This window comes from Hyla sarda, chromosome 2, assembly GCF_029499605.1.
Source record: "Hyla sarda isolate aHylSar1 chromosome 2, aHylSar1.hap1, whole genome shotgun sequence".
Taxonomy (NCBI): Eukaryota; Metazoa; Chordata; class Amphibia; order Anura; family Hylidae; genus Hyla; species Hyla sarda.
The window spans coordinates 272,589,578-272,615,834 of record NC_079190.1 but is presented as its reverse complement, the minus strand read 5'-3'; the positions used below and the strand labels follow the sequence as shown (position 1 = coordinate 272,615,834).

Here is a 26,257-nt window from a genome sequence, read left to right as displayed (position 1 = left end):
AACTTTAAATCTTGAAAGAAGCATGGCATATTTGATATTATGTAGGGTACTTCATTCAGGTGAATAAAAACTGGAGATTAACTGTATTGGTTTTATGTTTGGATGGAACATTCCTTATATATATATATATATATATATATATATATATATATATATATATATATATATATATATATATATATATATAGATATGTAAAAAAACTTTTTTTACAGTTAAAAAAATTTTAAGCCGTCAATAATACATTTGAAAGCAAAACAGGTGATCTAGATACAAAACATAATATACTCTATCTTCCTGTGTATATCTACAATTCATATCCTAACAACTGTAAAAGCAATTTTACACTTTATACCATTTACCACTGTTCTTGTGTGTTTTTAATTGTGTCTGACTTAAATTCAACAAGAGGATGTGTATAAAAATAGATAAAGATTTACAAAAGTATTACAGAAATGGTAACAAAAGACAACATTAGATTTCTATAAACTTTTTTTTATTTAAAACTTTAAAATCAATATTACCCCATACAGCAAACTGTGCACTTTAATATATCACAGTGTTAAAAAGAAAATAATATCAAATGTATTATTCTTTTATATATATATTTATATATATATATTTATATTTTATATACATTTCTTTTTCTAGAATGATCAGCAAGTAACACAGTTACCATGGAAACATAATCATTACAAAATGTGTACAAAAACTAGATATTTATAGAAATTCTGATGTCTAGGGTCGTGAGGGAATTTTCCCTTCCATGGATATAGTATTAACCTCCTTGCTTTTAAGGTAAGAAATGTTCATATAGTAACAGCAGCTGTTTAGAACAGTGAATTCATTGTATCTGGAAATATCAATATTGTAAGCTGGATTTGTTGCCAGTCCCAGATTATAAATATTTTAATTCATATCTGTATTCTTTCCTACAACACGAATGATACTATCTATACCCTCCTTGGCGCAAACCTTAGCTTTGTGGATCACCAAATACAATAAACAGTAATTATCATTGAGATTTGGGGAAAATACTTTAACCCTCAAATATTTTGATGTACAGATATGGGGGAAGATTTATCAAAACCTGTCCAGAGGAAAAATTGCCCAGTTGCCGGTAGCAACCAATCAGCTCGCTTCTTTCATTTCTAACAAGGCCTCTGCAAAGTGAAAAAAACTATCTGATCGATTGCTATGGGCAACTGGGCAACTTTTCCTCTGAAATGTTCAGATATACATATTTGACTGTCTTTTACATGAGGTCAGTATAGAAGTTTAAAGTGAAATTGGAATCCCCCATCCAACATTACATTTGTTTCTACTTAAAGAAGTAAAGCTCTGGTTAATACATCTGGGTTTCAAATTACTAGGCCGTGATCGTCCTTCTAGTGCGTGTTAAAGTACAGTACATTAATTTGTATTCTTTCATTTTTATTTAACTCATAAATTTAAGTTCTATTGGATTACGTATGTAATATACAGCACTAATTTCTAATATATAGGATCCTTACTGTTATTAAGGCAACACTAACTTAGATTAAAAGCATTGCAATACAACACATGTATTTAACAAGCATTGTGAAACATGTGTTTTTGTTAAACTCAATGGAGCATGTACACAAGATGGAGACTCTAAAATAGGATGTAGTGTTAACCTCAAACTTCATTTTTGTATTTACTAACAAAAACACTATTAATAGCCTCGGAAGATACTAAGGCGTGAAATGGAAAGCTACTCATCATTTGACTAAATCTTTAAGTGATCGTGACTGTTATGTTCCAACCGGCACCTGCAAGCTTTTGTATGAGCTTAACTCGGGGTGACAGTGATGTACTAGTGAATAAGAATCAGTACTTTCATTGAACTCAGCAGAATACATTCAGTACATGATGTCATATATGTTTGTGTCTTTTACAGCCACTTTCTACACAGTATTACTGAACTATACTAAAGCCTTATAAAGTGTTATGCCTGTGACAATAAGGAAACTGCAATTCAGAAACTTTAGTCTACAGCAGTGTTTTCTAAATGTGTTCACCCCAAGAATGTCTTAAAGGGGTTGTGCCCTGCCCTGACTTTCGGAGCTCCGCTCACAGAGTCCGGAAGTTCATTACTCCGAACGCGGTGTGCGGGCTTCCATTTTCGAGGCCGCCGGGCGTGACGTCTCGCCCGCCCCCTCGTGACGTCACGCCCGCCCCCTCTACCAAAGTCTATGGGAAGGGGACGTGGCAGCGGTTGCATCCCCTTCCCATTGACTTTCATTAAGGGGGCGGGCGAGAGGTCACGAGTGACGTCACGCCCGGTGGCCGCGAACACGGAAGCCCGCACACAGCGTTCGGAGTAATGAACTACTGGACGCTGTGAGCGGAGCTCCAAAAGTCAGGGCAGTGCACAACCCCTTTAAATATTTCATTAATATGGCACAGGTGAATAAATGATGACATATGTGTTTTTAATGTGATAGACACTTGTTGGGTTTCTTGGGAAAATGTTTCGGAAACACTGGTCTAAAGGAAAGCTCCTAAATTACTTCGGTATTTTTTTCTATGTTGGAAGTCTAAATGTTATAATTTTATATGTCAAAAGTTTTGATCACTTGGGGTTTGGGTGTTCAGCCTGTGAGGATTGTTGGTCTATGCTCTGGGCAAGTGCCAGTAAATATTGAAGAAGCTGTGGTGCTCACATGTGCGAGCAACCCATTTAAATATCGAATCAGTGGGGGTTCTGAAAGTTGTACCCTCTCTGATCTAATATAGGACATTCATTTCTACAGACCGTTTTCACACCGGTTTATAATGCAAAATCAGAAGTTGAATCTGTCAAGCCCCCTCCATAGGCTTGAATTGAGGGGGCGAAGCGTAACATCACACGGGGGCAGAGCCATGACGTCACTATGCTCCGTCCCTGTGATCGCTAGTAATCAGACCCGGAGCGATCACGCTCCGGGGGCTGATTCTAACGGGGTGCGGCGTGGAAGATCATGGGGGTCCCCAGCGGGGGGACCCCCCACGATCAGGCATCTTATCCCCTATCCTTTGGATAGGGGACAAGATGTCTTAGCGCTGGAGTACCCCTTTAAGTAGTACCTATATGACTTTTTGATGTGAATTTTAGGAAGAAATTAATAAAATGATACAATTCAAGAAAAGGTAAACATTCAACATGCCCCAAATCTGACTTATTAACAGTAGTTAACAGTTTGATAGGCATTACAATCTATGTTATCTATTGCCATCTCCTTTTATGTCAGTAAATTCTCATCTCCCAATTAAAATGCAAAAGAAAAAATAACATTACTATAGTAAGTATGCTTAAAATACACACCACAAACATACTTACACGTTTAGCTTTTGGGGTTGTACAGAAGTAGAATAATATAGTACCACACCTATCCATGATACTGCAGAGTCCCGTTTACTTTAATAGAGCACAGTTACAGTACCAAAAGCCACCTATTAATAGAATTGGTGCTATTGTAAAAACAGCTATGAATTTCTAATTCTGTACAACCACCTTTGTGGTCGGATTTATCTAAAATGCTACAATGTTTGCAATGAGATCAAGCAAATGTAAGTTTGTAAATACGCACATGATAATGAATAATATTGGTACAGCGTTTGAAGACATTTGTGTATTTTACCTATAGTGTTCGGTAAAATCTTTTGAAACACACATGAAAATGTACAAAGGTGAGAATGTGTAAATAGAACACGGATTAGAATATAAGCCGGCTTAGTCTGGTAATTGAAGCAGAAATCTGAAAATCAAGCTGCAGGCTACCATCTCTGTAGATCATTACAGGGAACACAGCACTCCCCATAAACACATTCATGTTCATCTATGGGTTCAAAATTGAATTTTTTCTTATTATAAGGGACTGGGATTCTGATAAATGTTTCCTTAAAAAAATAATATTCTACTATATGTATATATATATATATATATATATATATATATATATATATATATATATATATATATATATATATCTAAAGGTCAGCACAGCATTAGAGCATGTTAGCACTTGTGACTGAGAAATGAATGGAGTGTTCCCTCCATCACAGACAGATGTTTTTAATATAGGTCTGAATATTATGTTATGAAATGATAAGAAGACATTGATATGCCAGCAATACAATTAATTTCCAGAGACCAAGAAGAATCGATATTTGTCCTCGGGAAACAGTCAGTGCATCGTACATTCATAAGACCCAAATATATTTCAGTTACGCAAATATCAGCAAGTAGTCCTATCGATTATAATTATGGGGTTAATCAGTGGGGGTTTTACAAACATGTTTCTTTTTATACACACTGGTATTTGTTGGTCTGGACAAAAAATTATGTAAAAAAAAAAAAAAGTCTAAAAATGATCAAGTATTTGCTGTATCATAAGAAGAAATGCATAATACATAGAAATATTTACCATGGGTGAGGGGGGTCTTAGTGTACACAAAATATGTATTTGAGCTTTTAAGTAGGTTACTTACAGAAAATAATCTATCAACAGTTGCTATTCTCTAGAATAAGAGGTTTTCTAATCCATTGTTATGTCAACAGCCTGGAAAATTTTATTTTAGCATGTTATAAAATTATTCATAATATTTGAATTTCAAAGCATTTCCATATTACTCCTTGTCTTCATAGGGGCCTAAAATATGTAAGCAATTTTTATTAGGGATGTCCCGATACCATTTTTTTAAGACCGAGTACGAGTACCGGTACTTTAATTCTAGTACTCGCCGATACCAAGTACGAGTACTTTTATTTTAAAGGGAATCTGACACCAGGGTGACCCGGTCTCTGGCGCTGTTTACCGTGCTGATATGTGGGTTCCTTGTTGTGTACAATGGAGGTGGCTGCTGTAGTATGAGCCAAGATTTCTCTCTTCTCCATTGGACAGAACAGGGAATTTGCATTGGCGGTGAGACCGATGTACACATGGTGAGCAGCGGTAGAAACCGGGTCACCTGCACTATCTATCTATAAATAAAGTTAGTACAGGTGACTCTGCTGTAAGATTGTCTTTAATAGTAGGTAGTATCCCCTTGCAGACATTAGCAGCAGCTCCCTGGCAGTCATTAGTAGCAGCCCCCCTGTAGACAGCAGCCCCCCTGTAGACAAAAGTAGCAGCCCCCCTGTAGAACACAACCCACCTTTAGACAGTGGGCCCCCATTTAAACAGCAGCAGCCCCCCCTTTAAACAGCAGTAGGGCCCCCCCTTTAGACAGCAGGCCCCCCCTGTTTAGACAGCAGGGCCCCCCATTTTGACAGCAGCAGGGTCCCCCTTTAGACAGCAGCAGAGCCCCTCCTTTAGACAGCAGCAGGGCTCCCCCTTTAGACAGCAGCAGCCCCCCCCCTATTAGACAGCAGCAGGGCCCCCCTTTAAACAGCATCAGGGCCCCCGTTTAGACAGCAGCAGGGCCTCCCGCTTAGACAGCAGCAGGGCCCCCCGCTTAGACATTAGTAGCAGCCCCCTCCTTGCAGGCAGCTCACCTCTTCGGGTCGGGTGATGGTGCTGCCACTCTGCTGCACCATTCTCCCGTCCTCTGGTCCTCATCGTGTCGTCCTATGAAGGAGTATGTGACTCTGCTTCTTGCATAGCATTATGCTGGGCGCAGGGGAGGAGGCGGAGTGACGTGTGTCACATGGAACACTCTGATGTGGACGGAAGGATGGAAGAACGGGGCAGCAGAGCGGCACCAGGTATCAACCATGGTATCGGGGAAATTAAACGAGTCCTCGATACCATGCAAATGGCTAGTATCGGCCCCAATACCGATACCAGTATCGGTATCGGGACATCCCTAATTTTTTAAAACATACATGGGTTTCTTCTCCTTCTGTATTATACTCTCACAACTCCACCCTTATGTCCAAATCCCTGAAAAGAAAACTCTTGACATTTACTATCCCCCTGGTTACCCAGTACCAGATTGATAAAAAATGAAAACATAAAACTTGATTTATTAGAAAGTAATAATGTATAATTTCATTATTGGTTAATATAGTTACATTATTCTAATGATACTACAAACTGTAGTAGGATTTTCAAGATGCAAATGTTGTCCCCCCCATGGGTTGAATGAAGTCAAGGAAATTATCACATAACCATGTCATCCACTCTGGCATATCTTCATCTGGCATATCTTCATCTAGTCACTAGCTGTCCGTCATGCAGCTTCATACATTTAGTCACGGGGCCATCGGTTAGTCCAGTACGCATGCGCACCCACAACATGTTTTATTATTTTACAGCGAGCAGGTCCAGAGTCCCCCTTCTGTGCCTGTGCCACCATCTATTATCATTTGCACATATCAAGTTTCACAATATATAGTTTTATATGGTTGTTATTTTACTCTGCATTTTATGTTTTGAGCTCTTACCTTTCGTTAATGTATGTATGTTACAGGGCATTATTTTACTTTGAAAAATATGTTCATTGGTTCCGGTTTGACTAGTACAGTTACCGAACCCGGAAGTAATCCTGTTACAAAACTACATGTGTGTTTTAGTTCCCGATCGCCTGCCGAAGAGCCCGGTCGGGGCTGGAAACATTCTTTTTAATTTTGCATTGCATCTTTTTAACAAAATCCATTTTACCAGCCCAGAGGTCTGCACTGCCATTGATGTTCCATTTTCAAGGTCTTTCTGATCTTCCTCTACTCTTGTGATTGTGCTGGACTTCCCAGCAGAAAATCCGGAGGAACTGGGAGGCTGCGACCTACTACTTCACACTAAATCAGATGTTATGATCTTAGCATAACACTTTCAGGTAAGGGTCCAACTTGTTGGCCCTGTTTCTTTCCTATTTTGTTCCATTGTACCAGAACGAGGTGCGCACCGGCCCTTTTTCTCTTTTGTATCTAATCCACTGATTTTGAAGGGTTTTATGAACTGCACCTTTTTGTGAAAAGGCGCAAAAAAGGCGCAAAGACACTGAAAAGTCTCTAAAACTACACCAGCCCAGACTTTCAGAAAATGTGACCTGCACAAAATGTATCAAATGCTCTGTGACCATTTAATAAATTTGGTGCTCTTACACAGTATCAGCACACAAAAAAAAAGTGTAAAAAAATGCTTCACTTACGCCTACAATGATAAATGCCGGCCTCTGTGTTTACATTTAACATGCACATCCTTCTGCTCTTGAAAAGGATAGAAACATAACGGGAATTTGTCGGCTGCAAATCACAAACTACTGACACTGTTATTTAGCTCTTAGGACCAGAAGACACCTGTTACCTTTATATATCTGTCTGTGCTTTTGTAATGTAGAGACATGCTTTTATTATATGGTGCAAAGAGTCAAAGAGGCATTCCAAAGCCACTGAGGACTGAAATGCCCCCTCGCTGTCCCTCCTATCATTGCCCCTGTATACAAATTGTGCTCAGGTGTGAGATTTAAAAACAATGCAACATCTGTTTCAATTGGAAGTTAAAGGGGCACTTCAGTGAAAAACATTTTTTTTTAAATCAACTGGTGCCAGAAAGTTAAACAGATATGTAAATTACTTCTATTTAAAAATATTAATCCTCCCAGTACTTATCAGCTGTTATATGCTCCACAGGAAGCTCTTTTCTTTTTGAATTTCCTTTCTGTCTGACCACAGTGCTCTCTGCTGACACCTCTGTCTGTATCAAGAACTGTCCTGAGCAGGAGAGGTTTGCTATGGGGATTTGCTTTGGCTCTGAACAGTTCCTGACATGGACAGAGGTGTCAGCAGACAGAAAATAAATAAATAATAAAAAAAGGAACTTCCTGTGAAGTATAAAGCAGCTGATAAGTACTGGGAAGATTAAGACTTTTAAATAGAAGTGATTTACAAATCTGTTTAACTTTCTGGCACCAGTTGATTCAACCCCTTAAGGACTGAGCCCTTTTTCACCTTAAGGACTCAGCCCTTTTTTGCAATTCTTACCACTGTCACTTTATGCATTAATAACTTTGGGATGCTTTTACTGATTATTCAGATTCAGAGATAGTTTTTTCGTGACATATTCTACTTTAACATAGCAGTAATTTTGTTGTCGTTACTTGCATCCTTTCTTGGTTACAAATCACAAAATGTCATGAAAGTTTTGAAAATGTAACATTTTTCTAACTTTGAAACTCTCTGCTTGTAAGGAAAATTGATATTCCAAATAAATTATATATTGATTCACAAATACAATATGTCTACTTTATGTTGACATCATAAAATTGGCCTATTTTTACTTTTTGAAGACATTAGAGGGCTACAAAGTATAGCAGCAATTTAAAAAATTTTCATGAAAATTTCAAAATCTGAATTTTTCAGGGACTAGTTAAGTTTGAAATGGATTTGAGGGGCCTTTCTGTGAGAAATACTGCATAAATGACCCCATTATAGAAACTACACCCCTCAAAGTTTTCAAAATGGCATTCAAAAAGTGTGTTAACCCTTTAGGTGTTGAACAAGAATTGCAGCAAAGTGGAGAAGAAAAATCTAAATCTTCTAAAGCCCCATTTTTTTCATTTTTAAAAGTGGTGAAAGGAGAAAAATCCCCCCAAAATTTGTAGCCCAATTTCTCTTGAGTACGTAAATACCTCATATAAAGTGCTCTGTGGGCTCACAAAATGGCTCAAGAGGGAAAGAGCAACTGTTGGATTTTTTAAAACAAATTTTGATGTCATGGTTTTGGGGGGCCATGTTGCATTTAGGAAGCCCCCATGGTGCCAGAACAGCAAAAAAAAAAAAAAAAAAAACACATGGCATACTATTTTGGAAACAATACCCCTCAAGGAAAGTAACAAGGGGTATGCTGAGCCTTAAAACCCCACAGGTGTTTGACGACTTTGCATTGAAGTTGGATTTGAAAATGGAAAATTTGATTTTTAACACTAAAATGATGGTGTTACCCCAAATTTTTCTTTTTCACAAGGGATAATAGGAGAAAATGGACCCCAAAATGTGAAGCCCAATTTCTCCTGATTAAGAAAACGCCCCATATGTGGACGTTAAGTGCTCTTCTGGCGCACTACAGCGCTCAAAAGAGAAGGAGCATTTTTTAAATTGAATTTTGCTGAAATGGTTTTTGGGGGGCATGTTGCTTTTAGATCTGCATTGAATTTGGACGTGAAAATTGAAAATTAGATTTTTAACACTAGAATGATGGTGTTACTCCAAATTTTTCATTTTCTCAAGGGCTAATAGGAGAAAATGGACCACAAAATTTGAAGCCCAATTTCTCCCGGTTAAGAAAACGCCCCATATGTGGATGTTAAGTGCTCTACTGATGCACTACAGGTCTCAGAACAGAAGGAGCACCATTGGACTTTTGGAGATAGAATTTTGCTGGAATTGAAGTCGGGGGTCATGTACATTTACAAACCTCTCATGATGCCAGAACAGCAGAAACCCCCCACATATGAACCCATTTTGGAAACTACACCCCTCACAGAATTTAATAAGGGGTGCAGTGAGTATTTACACCCCACTGGCGTTTGACAGATCTTTGGAACAGTGGGCTGTGCAAATGAAAAATTACATTTTTCATTTTCACAGACCACTGTTCAAAAAATATGGTTAGTCTGGATATTTGGTACAATTGAGTTCAACACACAATGAATCACCTCAGAAAGAGCTTCCTGTAACACTCACCTGTAAGGTGAGTAAATTCAGACATATGACAGTCATTTTGGAAATTGCACCAAATTTATAGCCTGACTTTCTTGTCTAGAAGAAAAGTTGCTGAGTTGCCCATAGCAACCAATCAGATTACTTCCTTAATTTTTAACAAGGCCTCTGCAAAATGAAAGAAGCGATCTGATTGGTTGCTATGAGCAACTTAGCAACTTTTCCTCTGGACAGGTTTTGATAAATCTCCCCTGATATGTAAAAAATGCCAAGCCAATTTTACACCATGTAAATAACTGACATGCCACACAGCTGTAAAAAGGCATCTTGTGTGCACAGAAAACCACTTTCCTATAGACTTACATTAGCCAGCTTCATTTTTGCATTTACATTTTTTCTTCTCGCCATAATTCTTTTTCTATTTTTCCATCTTCAGACCCATATAAGGGCTTGTTTTTTTGTGCCACCAATTTTACTTTGTTATTATATCACTCATTTTACCATAAAATAAATGCAGGTTCCAAAAAATATAATTTGTGTGGGGAAATTGAAAAGAAAAACAGCAATTTTGTAAATTTTGAAGGGTTTTTCTTTTCACCCTGTATATTTTACATTAGAAAATGTTCTCTTCTATTCTGTAGGCCTATAAGATTAAAATGATACATATGTTTACATGCCTGTATATTATTGTACTGCTTTAAAAAACTTTTTTTTTCAAAATAAGTATGTTTCAACTTGCCTATAACTAAGTATGTATAAGTATGCTTTGACTGCCTATAACTTTATAATATTTACATATACAATGCTGTATGAGGGCTCATTTTTTGCCAAGTAATAGTTTTAATCGGTACCACTTTTGTGTATATGTGACTTTTTAATCACTGGATTGTGTTGTGACCAAAAAGCAGCAGTTTTTGAATTTTTTTTATTTACATTTACACCTTTCATCTTACGGCAAAATTAATATAATATTTTCATAGTTCTGACATTTACGCACATGCTAATGTTGAGTATGACCTCCTGTTATGTTAACCTTAGTCAGTACAAACATTGTCCTACAGTTCTCTGTATTACAAATCATAACCACAAATCTGTACAAACCAACAGAAGGCACAGTCATGTGGTTAAGGCATTTTCACTTTATACGCTACCTCACAATTAAGGGTAATGGTTGTTCTAGCCTGAAAAGTAAATCAATCAATAAAAATTAATGAGCACAAATTAAATGTCAATAACACACCTGCCAAGTTACTGTTCAAAGCAACAGTGTGTCATATCTACAGAGAGAAGAAACGCCTCACTATACAGCTATTTTATATCAATCAGCCTTAAAGGGGTACTCTGGTGGAAAACTTTTATTTTTTTCAATCAACTGGTGCCAGAAAGAAAGATAAACAGATTTGTAAATTACTTCTATTAAAAAATCTTAATTCTTCCACTACTTATTAGCTGCTGAATGCTACAGAGGAAATTATTTTCTTTTTGTAACACAGAGCTCTGTGCTGACATCACGAGCAAAGTGCTCTCTGCTGACATCTCTGTCCATTTTAAGAACTGTCCAGAGTAGGAGAAAATCTCCATTGCAAACATATGCTGCTCTGGACAGTTCCTAAAATGGACAGAGATGTCAGCAGAGAGCACTGTGCTCGTCTTGTCAGCAGAGAGCACTGTGTTCCAAAAAGAAAACAATTTCCTCTGTTATATTCAGCAGCTAATAAGTACTGGAAGGATTAAGATTTTTTAATAGAAGTAATTTACAAATCTGTTTAACTTTCTGGCACTAGTTGATTTAATATATATATATATATATATATATATATATATATATATATATATATATATATATATATTTTTTTTTTTTTTTTTCCACCGGAGTACCCATTTAACAATAGCTCTAACCCATCAGTGAAAGCACTTCACAAGACCTCTGAAGATGTTCTGTGGTCTTCGGCACCAAAATGTTAGAGGCCACTGCTAGTAAGGAATACTGCTGGGTGTACATGGTCTGAATCAATGTTTAGATAAGAGGTTCTGTACATGTCAAAGACCTACAGTTTTCCATAGCGCATCTAGTTGCCATCCAGGTAAGTGATGCAAACATATTTTGCCATACATGAAAATGTGATTCATCAGATCAGGCCACCTACTTCCATTGCCAGGCAAGTTCACATTACATAGTATTGTACACCATATGTAACATGTTATGATGCACTGTGTGCTCTGACACCTTTTCCACTAAAGCCAGTTGTTTGGTGGGATTTCAACTATTGTGCAAATTTTTTCTTCCTTATGTGCATCAGTGACACTTGGCTGCCTATGACCTTGTCACACTTCATCAGTTTTCATTGCTTGGACCACTTTTAGTAGGCATTAACCACTGTATAACAGGAACACCCAATGAAACCTGCTGTTTTTGAGATGGTTCTTAACCAGTCATCTAGCCAAAGTAATTTGCCAAGTTAATCAGATTCTAACTCTTTCCCATTTTTCATGATCCAACACCTTAGCTTCAAGAAGGGTCTGCTTCCCTGCTACCTCATACATCCCAACCCATGTTAGGAGCCACTGTTACAAGACAATCAATGGTATCCATTTCACCTGTCATTGGTTCAAATGTTAGGGCTGATAAGTCTATATAAAAAGGTGAAGATCTCCATAAACAATGGGAAAAAATCTACAATAGCTATTATAACTTTACAAAATAATAAACATACTTATACTTAGTTATACTTTATGAAAAAAATAAAAAGAAAATAAACTTACGCATGAGGACTTTTTGTAAACCATACCAACATTAGAATGTAGGCTAGGTTGAATATTCAAAGTCATGGATTCGTTGGTAGTGGATCTGCGCCATATTAATACATAGTGAAATAGTGTAGTAAACTAGAAAGGTTTATATAAATGATTTAAGTCAGTTAGTAGTCATCTTGTAATAGTATGCTGCTTCTATCCCTTTATTGTCTGATACATTTTCATTAGATAGTACTGATAGGAACTGTAAATACATTAAGATTGGGCCAACCTGAAAAACTATGTGAACTCTCATAAAAGTAGAGAAACTCTTCTTGTGTCATTCTCTGATCCTGTCCGTTTACCAGCTAAATTGTAGGGGGATTATTTAAACAATGACATGTTATCCTAATGCTGTAAGTCAGTATGATAACTAAAATACCAAATAATTTTTTTTTTATCATTGGATTGCTTATATTGGCCAATGCTATGCTATTGCATAGCATTAATCAGTTAAATTGGTGCTCTGCTATTACAGTATTCCTGAGACAGACTGTATTAGCAGGGCCAATATGGCAGGCACAGAGGCATTTGGAAGGCCTCCTCTGGCCATATTTACTGACTAGCACCCCCCAATAAAGTTGCTGGGTTCCGATCAGTCACCTAAACTCATCGGCATCTATCGTCTTTATATTTAATTTTTTAAATGACTGACATCAGCATAATCACTGATGTTGGTCATTAACGATGAATGCCGGCTGTCAGAAGTAGATCCAGCAGGAATGAGAAGTAAAAGTTATTTTTTATATTTCCTCTTATTTCTGGATCCACTTCAGGTTTTGGTTAAAAATGGACATAAAAACGACAAAACACTATGTTTTACCCCCTTACCAATTGTATCTCTAAATGAGGGACTTATTTTCTATTATTCCTGATAAGTCAACTTTAACTTTTATTTTTTTTACTTTTTATGAAATTATATAAACTTAACTTGTTTATGAACAAAAAGAAAGTGATATTGGTCTTTTTCCCATTTAAATTTTACAACAGTAAATCAATACTACAGTAAATCAATAGATCATATTTATAAGAGAAAAAAAAAAAACTCTACTTTGTCTTGTTAATAAGATTCTTTCCTCCCCACATCCTGTTAAACTTACATTCACATGCTTTAAAACTGCTTATTTTTTCCCCCCTGTGTTAAGATGGGCTTTGAGCTCACTCACAGATAAGATTACAATGCTGCCAATGCAAGTCAATGGAGAGGGAAATGGTAAGAAGGGAAAGGGAGGAAGTTCTGAGAGCAGAGGCAAAGAGAGCAAAAAGACTGCTAACCCACTGTTTGATTCACAGCTTAGACTGTTCACTATTGCTCCACAATGTATTCAATGCAGCTGTTGCTCCTTGGGGTGTGTTATATAAAAACATAAAAGAGCTAAATCCCCCTGTGTGTCTTAGAAGTTTAGACAGTAAACAGTAACTTAGTTTGTAGGGATATGGTGATGTTCCACTACCAAAAGAATGGTCTTGTTCATGTGGAATCCACAGCAAAGACATTGGCATCTTTGGGGCAATGTCTATGCTGACCTAGCTCGGAATCTCAAAATTTGACCGGAAATTCCAAAATGAGAGCATAGTCTTATAGTGAGTTATGTTTTCAGGTGTCTCTCTCAATGCTTAAGGTAGCTGTTAAGACCTTTAGTCATCCAATTTTTTTTTTTAACAATTGGCCTAGGTTTATCAATCTGTCTGAGATAAAAATGTGTCTGATTTTTGTCATAGGCAGATAGCAACCAATGACAGCTCATATGTTATTTGTCAAAATCAACTGTGATTGGTTGCTATTTGACAAATATCACACACATTATTGTCTCAGACAAATAGATAAGTTAGGGGCAGCGTGTTGGTTTATGTATTTGCACAATATAATTTGTAAAATAGCTAGGGATGTGAACGTTTTTATTTTTCATCTTTATAATATATATAAATATTTATATATATATATATATATATATATATAGAGAGAGAGAGAGAGAGAGAGAGAGAGAGAGAGAGAGAGAGAGAGAGAGAGAGAGAGAAATACTAAACTTTTGAAAAAATATCCTTGCACATTTTCCTTTATCCTGTCTTTTCCATTTACTTAAAATTTGCATCAAAATTGCAGTAGATACTGAGAAATATAGAAATAATGTTCCAAGAGATCAGACATGTTCCTTTCTTTCCCACTCCAGAGCTCCATCCCTGTTCAGTCTACATGAGGACACATTGGGGAGGATATTCAAAACTGAATTTGCCATTTTTATGTGTATTTTGCACCAGTTTGGTTTATTCAGGACTGTGGCCTTGGAAAATGGGCAAGGCTCAACGCACACAAAATTGTTTATAGTATGTACCAAAAAAAACATGCTTTCACTTTTAGAATTTACCACAAATTTTTTTATAGTATGTACCAAAAAAAAAACAAAAAAAAAAAAAAACATGCTTTAACTTTTTAACTTTACCACCAAATAAAGAGTAGACATAGTATAAGATGTGGCAGCTTTTCAAACAGCTGGATAAACTGTTAAAACTAGTCAGTTTTTGAATGTCCTTCAAATATTGAAAAAAACTTTCAGCAGCCAAAAACAGAACTGATAAGGTGCGTTCACACTACGGAATTCCCGTGGAATTCCGAGAGCGGAATTCCACAGTGTGAACTTAACATTAGTGTGAATGGGTCTCCGCGAGACCCGTTCACACTGCGGAATTTCCGCGGCGGACAATTCCGCCGCCGAAATTGTTCCGCGCAAAGAACTTTGCACAGATTCCGCGAGCAATGCATAGCCGTCAATGGTGATGGCTCAGTGCCCCGCGGCCCTAGAGCCAAATTATCTACTGCGGCGGCCGCCAGGCGGAATCTCAGCTCGCTGAATTCAGCAAGCGGAGATTCCACAGTGTGAACACACCCTATAAGCAGAAAATCAATCCCTTTGTTCTCTGCATTATTTTTAGGAGGCTAGTTCAATAAAATTCTGCAGACTGACTTACATTGTGGGCAAGAGTGTTCCCTTTTTAACCCTATTCATTTTGAAGTTTTGTGTTCCTTCAAAGGCATTCCTGGATAACAACTAGGAACCAAAAAGTATGAGAGCAATCTTAACACTGACAAGACTAAAATTGACATGGAGTAAATGTAACGTTTTAGGCCATTTATGCTTTTAAAACTCTAGATCAGAAGCTGAAAGGGAATCTCCGGGGAAAAATATTATTTTATCAGGGCCATTAGCAGGGTTAGGCTAAACAGCTACTTTGCTCTCCATCTCACCGCGCAAATCTGATCTCATGGCACGCTGCCTTGGGACCACCTGCTTCCTACAGGGGTTTTACACTTTCTCTATGTAAGTCTATGAATGTCTCATAGGCTTAAACAGAAAAGGTGACTTCCACTTCACACACAAACCTGTGGGAAGCTGGTGGTCACAAGGAACCGGATTCAGGTGATTAACATGAAAGCGGAGCCGTGTGGTAAGACAGGGAGCAGGTCTCATCTCATACTATAGGAGGTTCTCCTCCTTTCCCTTGATTTTTTTATTTTACAGTATTTGCTCCAGTTTACTGTGCCTTCCTGCTGAGGGTTTTGTATTCTTTCCAGACTTGCTTTCATATTCCTACTATATATATTATGTAAAAAAATAATAAGACTTTTATTTAAAAAAGAAAAAAAAAACGGGAAGCAGAGCAGCTATTTATCCTTACCCCGGAGTTCTTACTTCTGGAGATTAGAAGGTCTTAATATGAGTCCGGTTACTTAATGGTTAGTCCATCTTCCATTCCATCTTGACAAATGCTGGATATGAGTCACATTAAAGCACTATTTTAATTTTTCCAAAACAGCTATATGAGAAAATTTGATAGTAATCATGATAATAGATATCCTACAATCAGTATAAACTGTACACTCTATGTAAACCTTTCTGTCTCATTACAGAATACAAACTCTGTGGTATTTTGACAGTCTTCCAAGTAAAACCAAGAGATAGCGTATCATATGACTACAAGATCTTATGGAGACATACAAACCCTGATTTACTTTTGTCAAACTGAACTACTTTTGTCAGGTTGTTAGAATTTGTGGCTTACTGTGCCAAAATAAACCAGCACATCTGAAAAGGGGTGTGGCTGATTTGAAAGGGGGTGTGGCAGCTGGACTGAAAGAAGAATGTGTTCTCACAACCCAACCTACTTACTGTTAAATGCACACAAATACAGTGAAATCCTGCAAGTCAGACAACCACATTTCACACTAATAAAAACCCACTACTTTTAGTAAATCAGGGCCATAGTACAGGTCTCCAAAGGAGCTGTTTACAGAAAATAGATGGATGTAATTTTTGCTAAATTGCTCCAGAACATTGAAAATTGATTGTGAAAATGCACGTATCCTGGAGATCTCTTCCTGCTATGGAACTTTGTTTAAAATGCTTACTTTTGAATGTTCCTCCATTCTGTTTGTTTATACTGTAGGTCATAATGTTGTCATTTACCCATAAAGGTCTTATATACGGTAGTTATGGAATAAGACAGAATACAATGAAGTTAACAAAAAGAGAAGAAAAACATGTATTTTTGTTTCATTACATTACTTTACACATTTGACATGGGTTTGGTGCAATATTAACAGCCCTCCCCCACAAAAAAACAAAAATAAAATGAAAAATTGCACCAAGATATGTATATGTTTTGCAAAACTATATATTTAACAGTGTGTCTTTACCATTGAGAAGCATGAAGGTGGCAATACGTACACAGTTATGAAAGCTGGGTAACTACCATTACATTTTTTTATGCACAAATCCCAAAGTGTCATCCTACACAGAGCACCATAGCTACCGCTCATAACCATTCATCTTTTGTGTATAGGACAAAATGCATTTTTTCCCTTTTTAACTTATGTAATAAATTTTGCTCTAACGAATCACACTGTGATAACAGATAAAACCATATCTTTGGTTAGTTGGTTTTCTGGGTTGGCAATATGGTCCTGTGGGATATTTTGAGACTTGTGGTAGCTTTATAAAGAATCACTGCAATAAAGACGTATGGTTAAAATAAATGTATACAGAATGATATTACTGTGTGATATGTTTTTCCTTGCAAGTTGAAGGTTCATGCTAAGAGTCTCGTTGAACTGTGCAAAGGAAAGCACATAAGTAATAAGGTGGTGTCGTGTAATTCCCTTTCCTCAGCTTAGGTATGTTCTTCTAGATCGGCATTAGTTCTGAAGTAGTAATCTTCATGTTTCAGCTGCGTTAAAGGACCCATTAGCTGTCTGATTCAGACATAACTTAAAGTCTGCGCCTTTTGCAAACTCCTCATAGGCACATTATTGAGGTATGAGTTCCCACTGAGCAGTTTGGCAGACCATACATGTGTAGCAAGTGTGCTGTGTACAACAAGACAGAATTGATCTCCCTTCTTCTGAGTCAAAGCTCCCAGCAACGATTAAGTCATTTTCATTTTTATTGCCATGCTCAATAATGCCACAAAGTCTTTGTGGCTTCTCAATGTCCACTGAGGGTGAAATAAACTTGGCGATAAAATGCCTCTGTAAGTTTTGTTTGTAAACAAGAGACTTCTGGCTGTAGAGTATAAGGATGTCTGATGCCCTCGGCTTCTTTATAAGTCAATATTGGTGACGGGCATGAAAGTTATTGATCAAGGACTGATATCAGGAGTATTGTGCACACTTATTATTGTTCTATGGAAATACTGGGGTTAATCCAGTATTGCAGGTCATGTTATCCTTTCCAGGCAGTCTTCTGTCATTAAAAGTGTGCATGTTAATTACGGCGTCACTCTTGACCATGACAGGTGGCTGGGGTTTATGTTTGACACGCCGCTGGCAGGTGAGAGATAATCGGATCTCATCCGCCATTGTGCTGCAAAAGGAACGCTGAAGAAGGAAAGGCAGGATAATTAATTTCATGTAATCAGGTTCTGTTATTATGCTCAGTCATGTAAGATGTCAAGATTTTTATAAACAACCAATGAAACGCTAAACAAACTTATGATCGCAACATTTAAACTACATCTAACTTTTGGCAATATATTTAAGCAGGCAGCTAGAATTACTTTGATCAAACACTAGTTTGCTTTTTGGAAACACAGAAAATTCTTTCTTGGCAGTGTGTTCACACAGCAGCCCTAAGAGACAACTTACTCACTGGGTAGTTAACAACACAATATCACCCAAGAGAGAAGACAGTTACTACTTTTGTCTTCTTTCATTCTAGAAACAATACATAGAATATTGTAGACAGTGGCAAAAAATGCTTATAACATTTGTAAAAAAAGAACAAAAATGTTTGCTTTAACCATGACGTAATTTTGTTCCACCCAAATTACTCCAAAATACCTATAACATACAAAAGTTTCCTTCTGGGAAAAGTTGACCCACATTTCAAAAATGTATTTTGTAATGAAAACTAAGGGGTAAAAATATTAATAGCTTGCTGTTTTTGGTGTGCATCATCACTTAACTCTTATTTTGGGCCAGACACTAATCAAGAGTTATCTTGTAGGTGATGATGTCATCCCGTAGTTCAGAAGAATTTGGCTGACCCAGGACTGACAACTTGCTCTGACACCTTAAGTCATAAACTTATCAGATGACCCAGTTACTGTAATGAAATGTACAGCTGTGCTGGAATAAACAAAATGGTGATGTGCGACTAGAGATGGTGAGTGTGCAACGCATGCTATGGTAAAAAATTTAGCAAAAATATTCCGCAATGTATGTTAATGAGACCCAAGTAGTCCCAGGCCCTTGGCATCCTCAAGTAGTGACTGTATTCATGCCTACTAAAGTGTGGTTTACCTTAGAGGGGCCTGAACTATCAATCATGCTCAAGTAGTACAGTCCGAAGCTCATCTAAGGATGCTACATGCCCTGTTGACTACTTTGGGGCTCATTAACAAAGTGATTTTTGTCTCTATGGCTCTATGGAAGAAACAATTCAGGACATTGGGACATGGTGAGAATTTTTTTTTTAACCATATATATATCATGTTTCCAACAGTTATATAGGGTAAAATCTGTTGACATTTCCCTGTAAGGTAGTAGGGGTCAGAGAAATTAAATATCTATTAGGAAAATTTAGACACAGAAAAGCCTGTCTGCTGCAAAATCCTTATGTCATTTTCTATATACCATCTAGTCACAGTATATACTTATAACAAATAAAAGAAAAACTGACCTGCTCCCGCTCTGCCGTCTTCCTGAGTTTATATATAAACTCTGCCACTGCTACTACTACAGAAAGAATCAGACCTGCTGCCAATACAATAAAGATGCCTCCCATGTTTTGGATGCCCAGGGCACTGGCTTCCTTATTTTTTTCCTCTGGGCAGCCTCCTTCTCTCCACCACCTCTCTTTCATTTTATGGATTTCATCAGCTTCTTGAAGCTGTAGAATAGCAATACTTATCCTGTCTCGATATGGAGATCCTTGAAAAAGAAAAACATACATTTTCCATAAGTTATGATCTCTATTCGATCTACCACAATTTAGTATCATGGCCTAAACCATAGCTCATATGTTGGCACACAAAGTATTTAGGATTATTTTATGGAGCAGTGGGCACTTCATCTCCCGCTAGAAATTTGGAGATTCCACTAATCCCCCTGTCAAATTTGTTTTAGATTTGGAACCACAATCAGATTCAAAGTGCCACGATTTTCCTGCAATTCATTTCAATAGATCACCTGAAACAGATGATCCCCCCCCCAAAAAAAAAAAAAAAAAATTAAAGCACCATACCCTAGCAAGCTTTATTGAATTTACAAAGAAAAAAGAGGGTTACAATCCCAGTACTCTAGGCCATGGTGGCCTTATCTTTATGTACACCTATACAGTTGCCTATACTGTGGCTCCAGTCTGTAATGCCGAGTGGAATAGGTACTGCATTAAAAAACAATCACTCTGCCCCGCTCTACATGTTTCACCACGCTCCTGTGGCTTTGTCAAGAGGTAAGGTGCACTGAGTCACTGACATTGTCTTGTAATAGTCCATGCACAATTTAGACAGGAGTCCCTGCTCTTGTACAGTACATTGAGTGGCAGTAAATATAGTGAGTGGAAGATAAATCTATGCATCCAGGCTGCTTAGTATAATGGAGCAGGGATTAAATAAATCCCCAAAAGTTTTTTTTGTAAAATTTAGACTGCATCCATTTTGTGGGAAATCAACTTGCTCATCTCTTCCTCATTTTCATCTGGTATATTTGTACTGAACTCAATTCTACCCAAAGAGCTTGCTAATGAGATTGCATTTGTAATTTGGAATATGATACCCTGCTTACCCAAAAATAAGACAGTGTCTTAAATACATTTTTGCTCCCAAAGATGTGTTAGGTCTTATTTTCAGGGGATGTCTTATTTTTACATGAAGAAGAATCCACAGTGTACAGTGGATTATTTAGTCTCCCCTCCCCTTCCCCCTAAGCATCATCCCTGTGCCAGTGGATTGCATCCACTGGCACAGATCAGGGGTTAGGCTGGGGGAGGGAGGGGTTAGTCTAGAGAATCCAGTGGGGTTCATGAGTCTCCCCCCCCTTTACCAGACATTATCCCCCCCCCCCCTCTCAGGCACCCCTGTGTGTCTGTGCCTCACATTGCCCGCCTCCTGCCCCGCGCGACTCACTCACTGTCGCAGAGTGAGGAGCAGGCGGCGGCTACCGTAGTCCTGGTGTGACGGCACAGGCTTTTTGATGACGGGTGATGTCCCCCTGTGCAACTTCAGGGGCGTCACTCATCATCCAGTGAGCGGGCTGCCGCAGCTCACTGGATAGAAGTGACCGTGCACTGCGCGACGGCGCCCGCCACTAAGGTACAGAGAGGTCCGATATAGATTTTTTTTTCGGGTGGGGCTCATATTCGGGGGGAGGCCTCATATTTAGCCAGAATTCAAAAGGAACAATAGGTCTAATTTTTGGGGATGTCTTATTTTCGGGGAAAGACGGTAGTACTTAATTACACAATAATTTTATATGAAACCATTGGGGGTAGTGGGGGAATCAGAGGCAATGGTAGGTACAGTGTGGGCCTATAGGAGTCTAGGGTCATTTTTATTACATCACAGATTATATGGTCCTCATTAACCCCTTGTATTAATGTGATCAGCCAAATTAGCAATAAAATACTCTTTAGTGAATAAATGTAAGTCTATTGCTTATGAGGTACATATTATATGAATTTCTGCCCAAAATCTTATCTTTGTTGAAGCATTTTTTTTATTAATGACTATATTTTCCTGACGCTTGATAGATAGCATGATAATCTCCCTGCACAATGTTCCCAAGAAATCTTTATATCTCCCACCAGAAATCAAGTCAGGGCAGCTAATAAAATAAAACTATCTGTAAAAAATGCCTGTGCAAAAAAATAATCACCAAGATCTAAATAGACCTAATGTTCTCAGAAGACCGCGGAACTTGTAAATAATGCAGTAAATGGAACAGAAGTCATATTTCATTTCCATCAACAATAAATTGTTATAGCATGTTGACGCATCAGTCTGCCCCAGTTATATTTTTTCCACTAACTGCTTCATACTGATGTAGAACCTTAACATGTCTAAGGATTTCTCAAATGTGAAGCATATTTCTTCCTAGAGATGTTTTCTTTGAGGAAGTAACTTTTTTCTGCTGTCTATAAATTAAACAAGAATGATTCACCTCCGAAAAACAACTTGTGCAAACATATCTTTGTCGAATCATTGCACTTTTCTTACCCATGGGTGTCCCAATTCCGTAACCCTTTGAGTCGATGAGTCCTCCAATCTGCGTTAGATTGCAGTTCCTCTGAGTTATGTATTCAATAGCTGTTGATTCCATTAGCAGAGCGTAGTCGGAAGAGAGGACTCGCTGGATGCCTTCCTCATTACTCTTAACAAGCGACGATGGCTTGCTGCTCATGAACGCCCACATCTTCTCAAAGGTCGAAATGTGCGATTTCTGCAGAGTAAACAAACAAGAGAGGGGTATTGGGAATCATGCTGTTTATCAGATGAGCACTTTTTTGTTTCTCACTGTCAAATGGCAAAGTAGAGTAAATTAGCTCACGCTATTATAAAATTCTCTTTTTTCTTCAACTGTGAATCCTCCAGGGCAAAGAAAATTGACGGAAAACGATAGCACAGCTAGCCTTAAGTGCCCATGATAGCAGTTGTAAAACCTTATACGCAACATGGCTGCTTGCGGCTTTAATTTGCAAAATTCTGTATTATTCAGAATAAACACATCTTTACTATATCGACATATAGATAGGATTAAATGACTTGTGGGTTCTAGAAAATAGGTAGCTGTCGAAAGAAATGCTTGAATGAAAGTCAAAATGCTTTGTATATATTTTTCCCGATGTCTTAATAGATAAAGACCTCCCCTAGACTAGCCCCTTCCCAATGCAATGATCTTTGGGTAAAGTTGTTTTCTTTTTTTTTTTTATCATAGCTATCATATTTTTCCATTGACATAGCTTGTTTTTTTTTTGTTTTTTTTTTATGAGGCAAGCTGAGTTGCATTGTAATGACACCATTTATTTTACCATATAGCATATTGAGAAACTTTTAAAACATTCCAGGAGTTGGTTGTGAGGAATGAAAAAAAAATATATATATAATTTTTTTATTAACCTTTTGTTTTTTCTTCTTAGTCTGACACCCATAAATTTATATTTTTTCTCTCTACAGCGCTGTATATTTGTATGTACATGTGCAGATGTAGATATTTCCATCACAACTGACACAAAGTATGTTATGCTTTCAGTGTAGTGTGCTGTGCAGGGAACAGATATATCTGTATTTGACATGTGTCTCTCAAGCATACTTTTCATAGTGCCCTATATGCAAAGCACCATGGAAACAGGAGAAGTCATGCTATTAGTAAATTCGCTAGGCGGAGCACTCTTCACTTAACCCAGTGAGCCTGTGCCACTCCTTAGAAATAAAGTAAGCCAGGTGTGGTTTATACATCACTGGCTTACACTGTATCTGGTGAGGCACAACATTTTCTGCTCAGGAAAATAAGGTGTGCCAAATTGTGGAGCATGACACCCATGCAACATGTATACATTTGCCATAATCTTATGCACCTTCTTCTTCTGAGAAGGAAACCATGTGCCTCACCAAACAGAGTGTAAGTCAGTAATATATAAAGCACTGCACTTTTTAGGGATTGCACAGATTGTCTAGGTCTATTAACAGTAAGTCAGCAATGCATAACGCATCTCTGGGATACTGCTTAGTTGACCTGTTTGCTTGGGGCCCCTCAGAAACTTTTTTTTTAAGTCCCAATAAGGTACTGGTACTAAAACAAGTAAAGAAAAAAAAAAAAAAAAGATGTTATCACTCCTATTATACCCTAACAAAGTTTAATAGTATCATGGTCACAGTGGAATATACTTTATTACATTACCATTGCATTGTGCTTCGCATTGTTTGCATGGAGTTCCTTAACAATACAAAGCACAATTTTGAGTACAGAACACTGACATATTGATGCATTTGAGTTTATTGCACTGTGATCATGATCCTATTACATTCTTCTAGGGTAATACCATCACAGACATGGGAATTCACCTTTATTGTTAAAATAAAAATTCACAACAAGGTTGCATTTCCAGGAAGAGTAAAAAGCAGCTACTACATTCTCATGTTAGCATACGTTCAAAAAGGTTTCTAACATGTTCCCATATACCACATTTAAAAAAATGAGGTTGAATTTTTTATCACTTCTGAATTGATCAAAAGCAATAAAAACATATCAGGTGCCTTAAACACATTTAAATTGTACATTTAGTGTGAAAGAAAAAGGAGTGGAGTGGCCTGTTTTTATTGTTAGGACGTCTTAGCTGCAGATCATTGTACTGTGTTTGACTATTCAGGGACACTATATTGAGTTTTACTATTTCTTGTATAATCCACACGATTGCCCCTAGGTGCCATAGAAAAAAATTATTTTAGATCAGATGGTAAGACAAGCACGATGAATAGATATTACAATATATTTTGTAAACAAATTATGGTAATGTATGAGGAAGTAAATAGTAAATCGCAACAGGCAGTTGTCCTCATCAAAGATGCTGCTGTTTTCTTAGCTGCACCAATGCTCATCCTAGCCCTGATTTACTATAGTTTTCTGCCTTTTTACTTTGAATATTATTTAACCGAAGTATGTCTTTACAACATTTTTCTGCATTGGTTCCATCACTGTTAGCCATAGGACTACTTCTCGGATAACCTACATGCTCAAGGGCCAGAAAAATGCTAAGACCCAAATCAAAGTAATTTCTCAAAGCATCTAAAGTGTGAATCAGTTTAAAGCTTTCTCTGTTCATCTGAGAACTCCGAAACTCTGATCTTAACCCTTTAAGGACACAGCTGGTTTTTGCCTTAAGGATACAGCCAAATGTTAAAATATGACCTGTGTCACTTTATGCATTCATAACTCTGAGATGCTTTTCCCTATCGTACTGATTCTGGACTGTTTTTTTGTGACATATTCTACTTTATAATAGTGGCAAATTTTCATTGATACTTGCAGGGCTTCTTTGTAAAAAAAAAAAAAAACTTCAAGATTTCATGAACAATTGGCATTTTTCTCAATTTGAAGAGCTCTGCTTGTAAGGAAAAGGAACATGCCAAATAAATTACATATTGATACACATATGCAATATATCTAGTTTATGTTGGCATCATAAAGTAGACAGGTTTTACTTTTTGAAGACATTACAGGGCTTAAAAGTTTTGCATCAATTTTTCAAATTCTTTTAAGAATTTTGTAATCTGAATTTTTCAGGGAGCAATTCAATTTTGAATTAAATTTGAGTGGCCTTTATGTTAAAAATTCCTCAAATATGACCCAATTATAAAAACTGTGCCCCTCAAAGTATTTAAAATGACATTCAGAAAATGTGTTAACCTTTAAAGAAATACTCAAAAATTTTTTTTAAATCAATTGTTGCCAAAAAGTTAAACAGATTTGTAAAATACCTAGTGTGCTACTTGAGTCAACCATAGGCCTCAGACATGAAGGAGCACCTTATGGATCTTGAGGCCTCCTTTTGATTTGGGTATTTTTTTTTCTAGTTCCAGTTCATGTTTACAGAGGCTTTTGGGGTACTAAAACATGAGAAATCCCTCAAAGAGGCCCCATTTTGGAAACTATACTCCTAAGTAACAGGGGGTGCAGTGAGCATTTACACAGCAAGCACAGGTGTTCCACAGATTTTTGAAACAATGGGCTGTGAATTTTTTTTTTTCACATGGTGTAAATGGAGAAAAAAGCCCTTCAAAACTCGAAACCCAATGTATCCTAAGTACGTAAATACCCCATATGTGGACGTAAAGTGCTGTGCAGGCACATGGCAAAGCTCAGAAGGTAAGGAGCACCATTTTGGCTTTTGAAGAGAGAATTTGGCTGGAATAGTTTTTGAAGACCATGTCTCATTTACAAAGCTTCCATGGTGCCCGGACAGTGGAAACCCCCCACATGTGAGGCTATTTTGGAAATCACACCCCTCAAGGAATGTAATAAGGGGTCCAGTGAGCATTTAAACCACATTCATTTTCACGAGAGATAAAAGGAAAAAAGGCCCCCAATAGCTGTAAACCAATTTCTTCTGTGTATGTTAATATTCCATATGTCGATGTAAAGTGCTGTGTAGGTGCACAACATGGCTCAAAATGTAAGGAGCGACATTGGGCTATTGAAGAGAGGATTTGGCTGGTTGAAGTTTGGGGGCCATGTTGTGTTTACAAAGCCCCCATGGTACCAAGACAGTGGAAGCTCCCCACAAGTCATCCCATTTTTGGAAGGCACATCCCTCAATTAACATAATAAGGGGTGCAGTGATCCTTTCAACACCACAAGTTGTTTAAACATT

At 37.5% G+C, this 26,257-nt stretch overlaps 1 protein-coding gene across 1 annotated transcript in view; it reads right to left on the bottom strand.

The window, feature by feature from the left end:
* Positions 1–14,417: 14,417 nt before the first annotated feature.
* Positions 14,418–26,257, bottom strand: part of GRIK3 (glutamate ionotropic receptor kainate type subunit 3) — a 669,988-nt gene continuing 658,148 nt past the window's right edge. The window contains exons 14-16 of the mRNA XM_056557135.1: positions 22,107–22,329; positions 19,571–19,821; positions 14,418–18,267 (exon numbers count right to left, since the gene is read on the bottom strand). Coding sequence (XP_056413110.1) covers positions 18,073–18,267; positions 19,571–19,821; positions 22,107–22,329 — 669 coding nt within the window. The 3' untranslated portion in view covers positions 14,418–18,072. The remainder of the gene's footprint in view (positions 18,268–19,570; positions 19,822–22,106; positions 22,330–26,257) is intronic.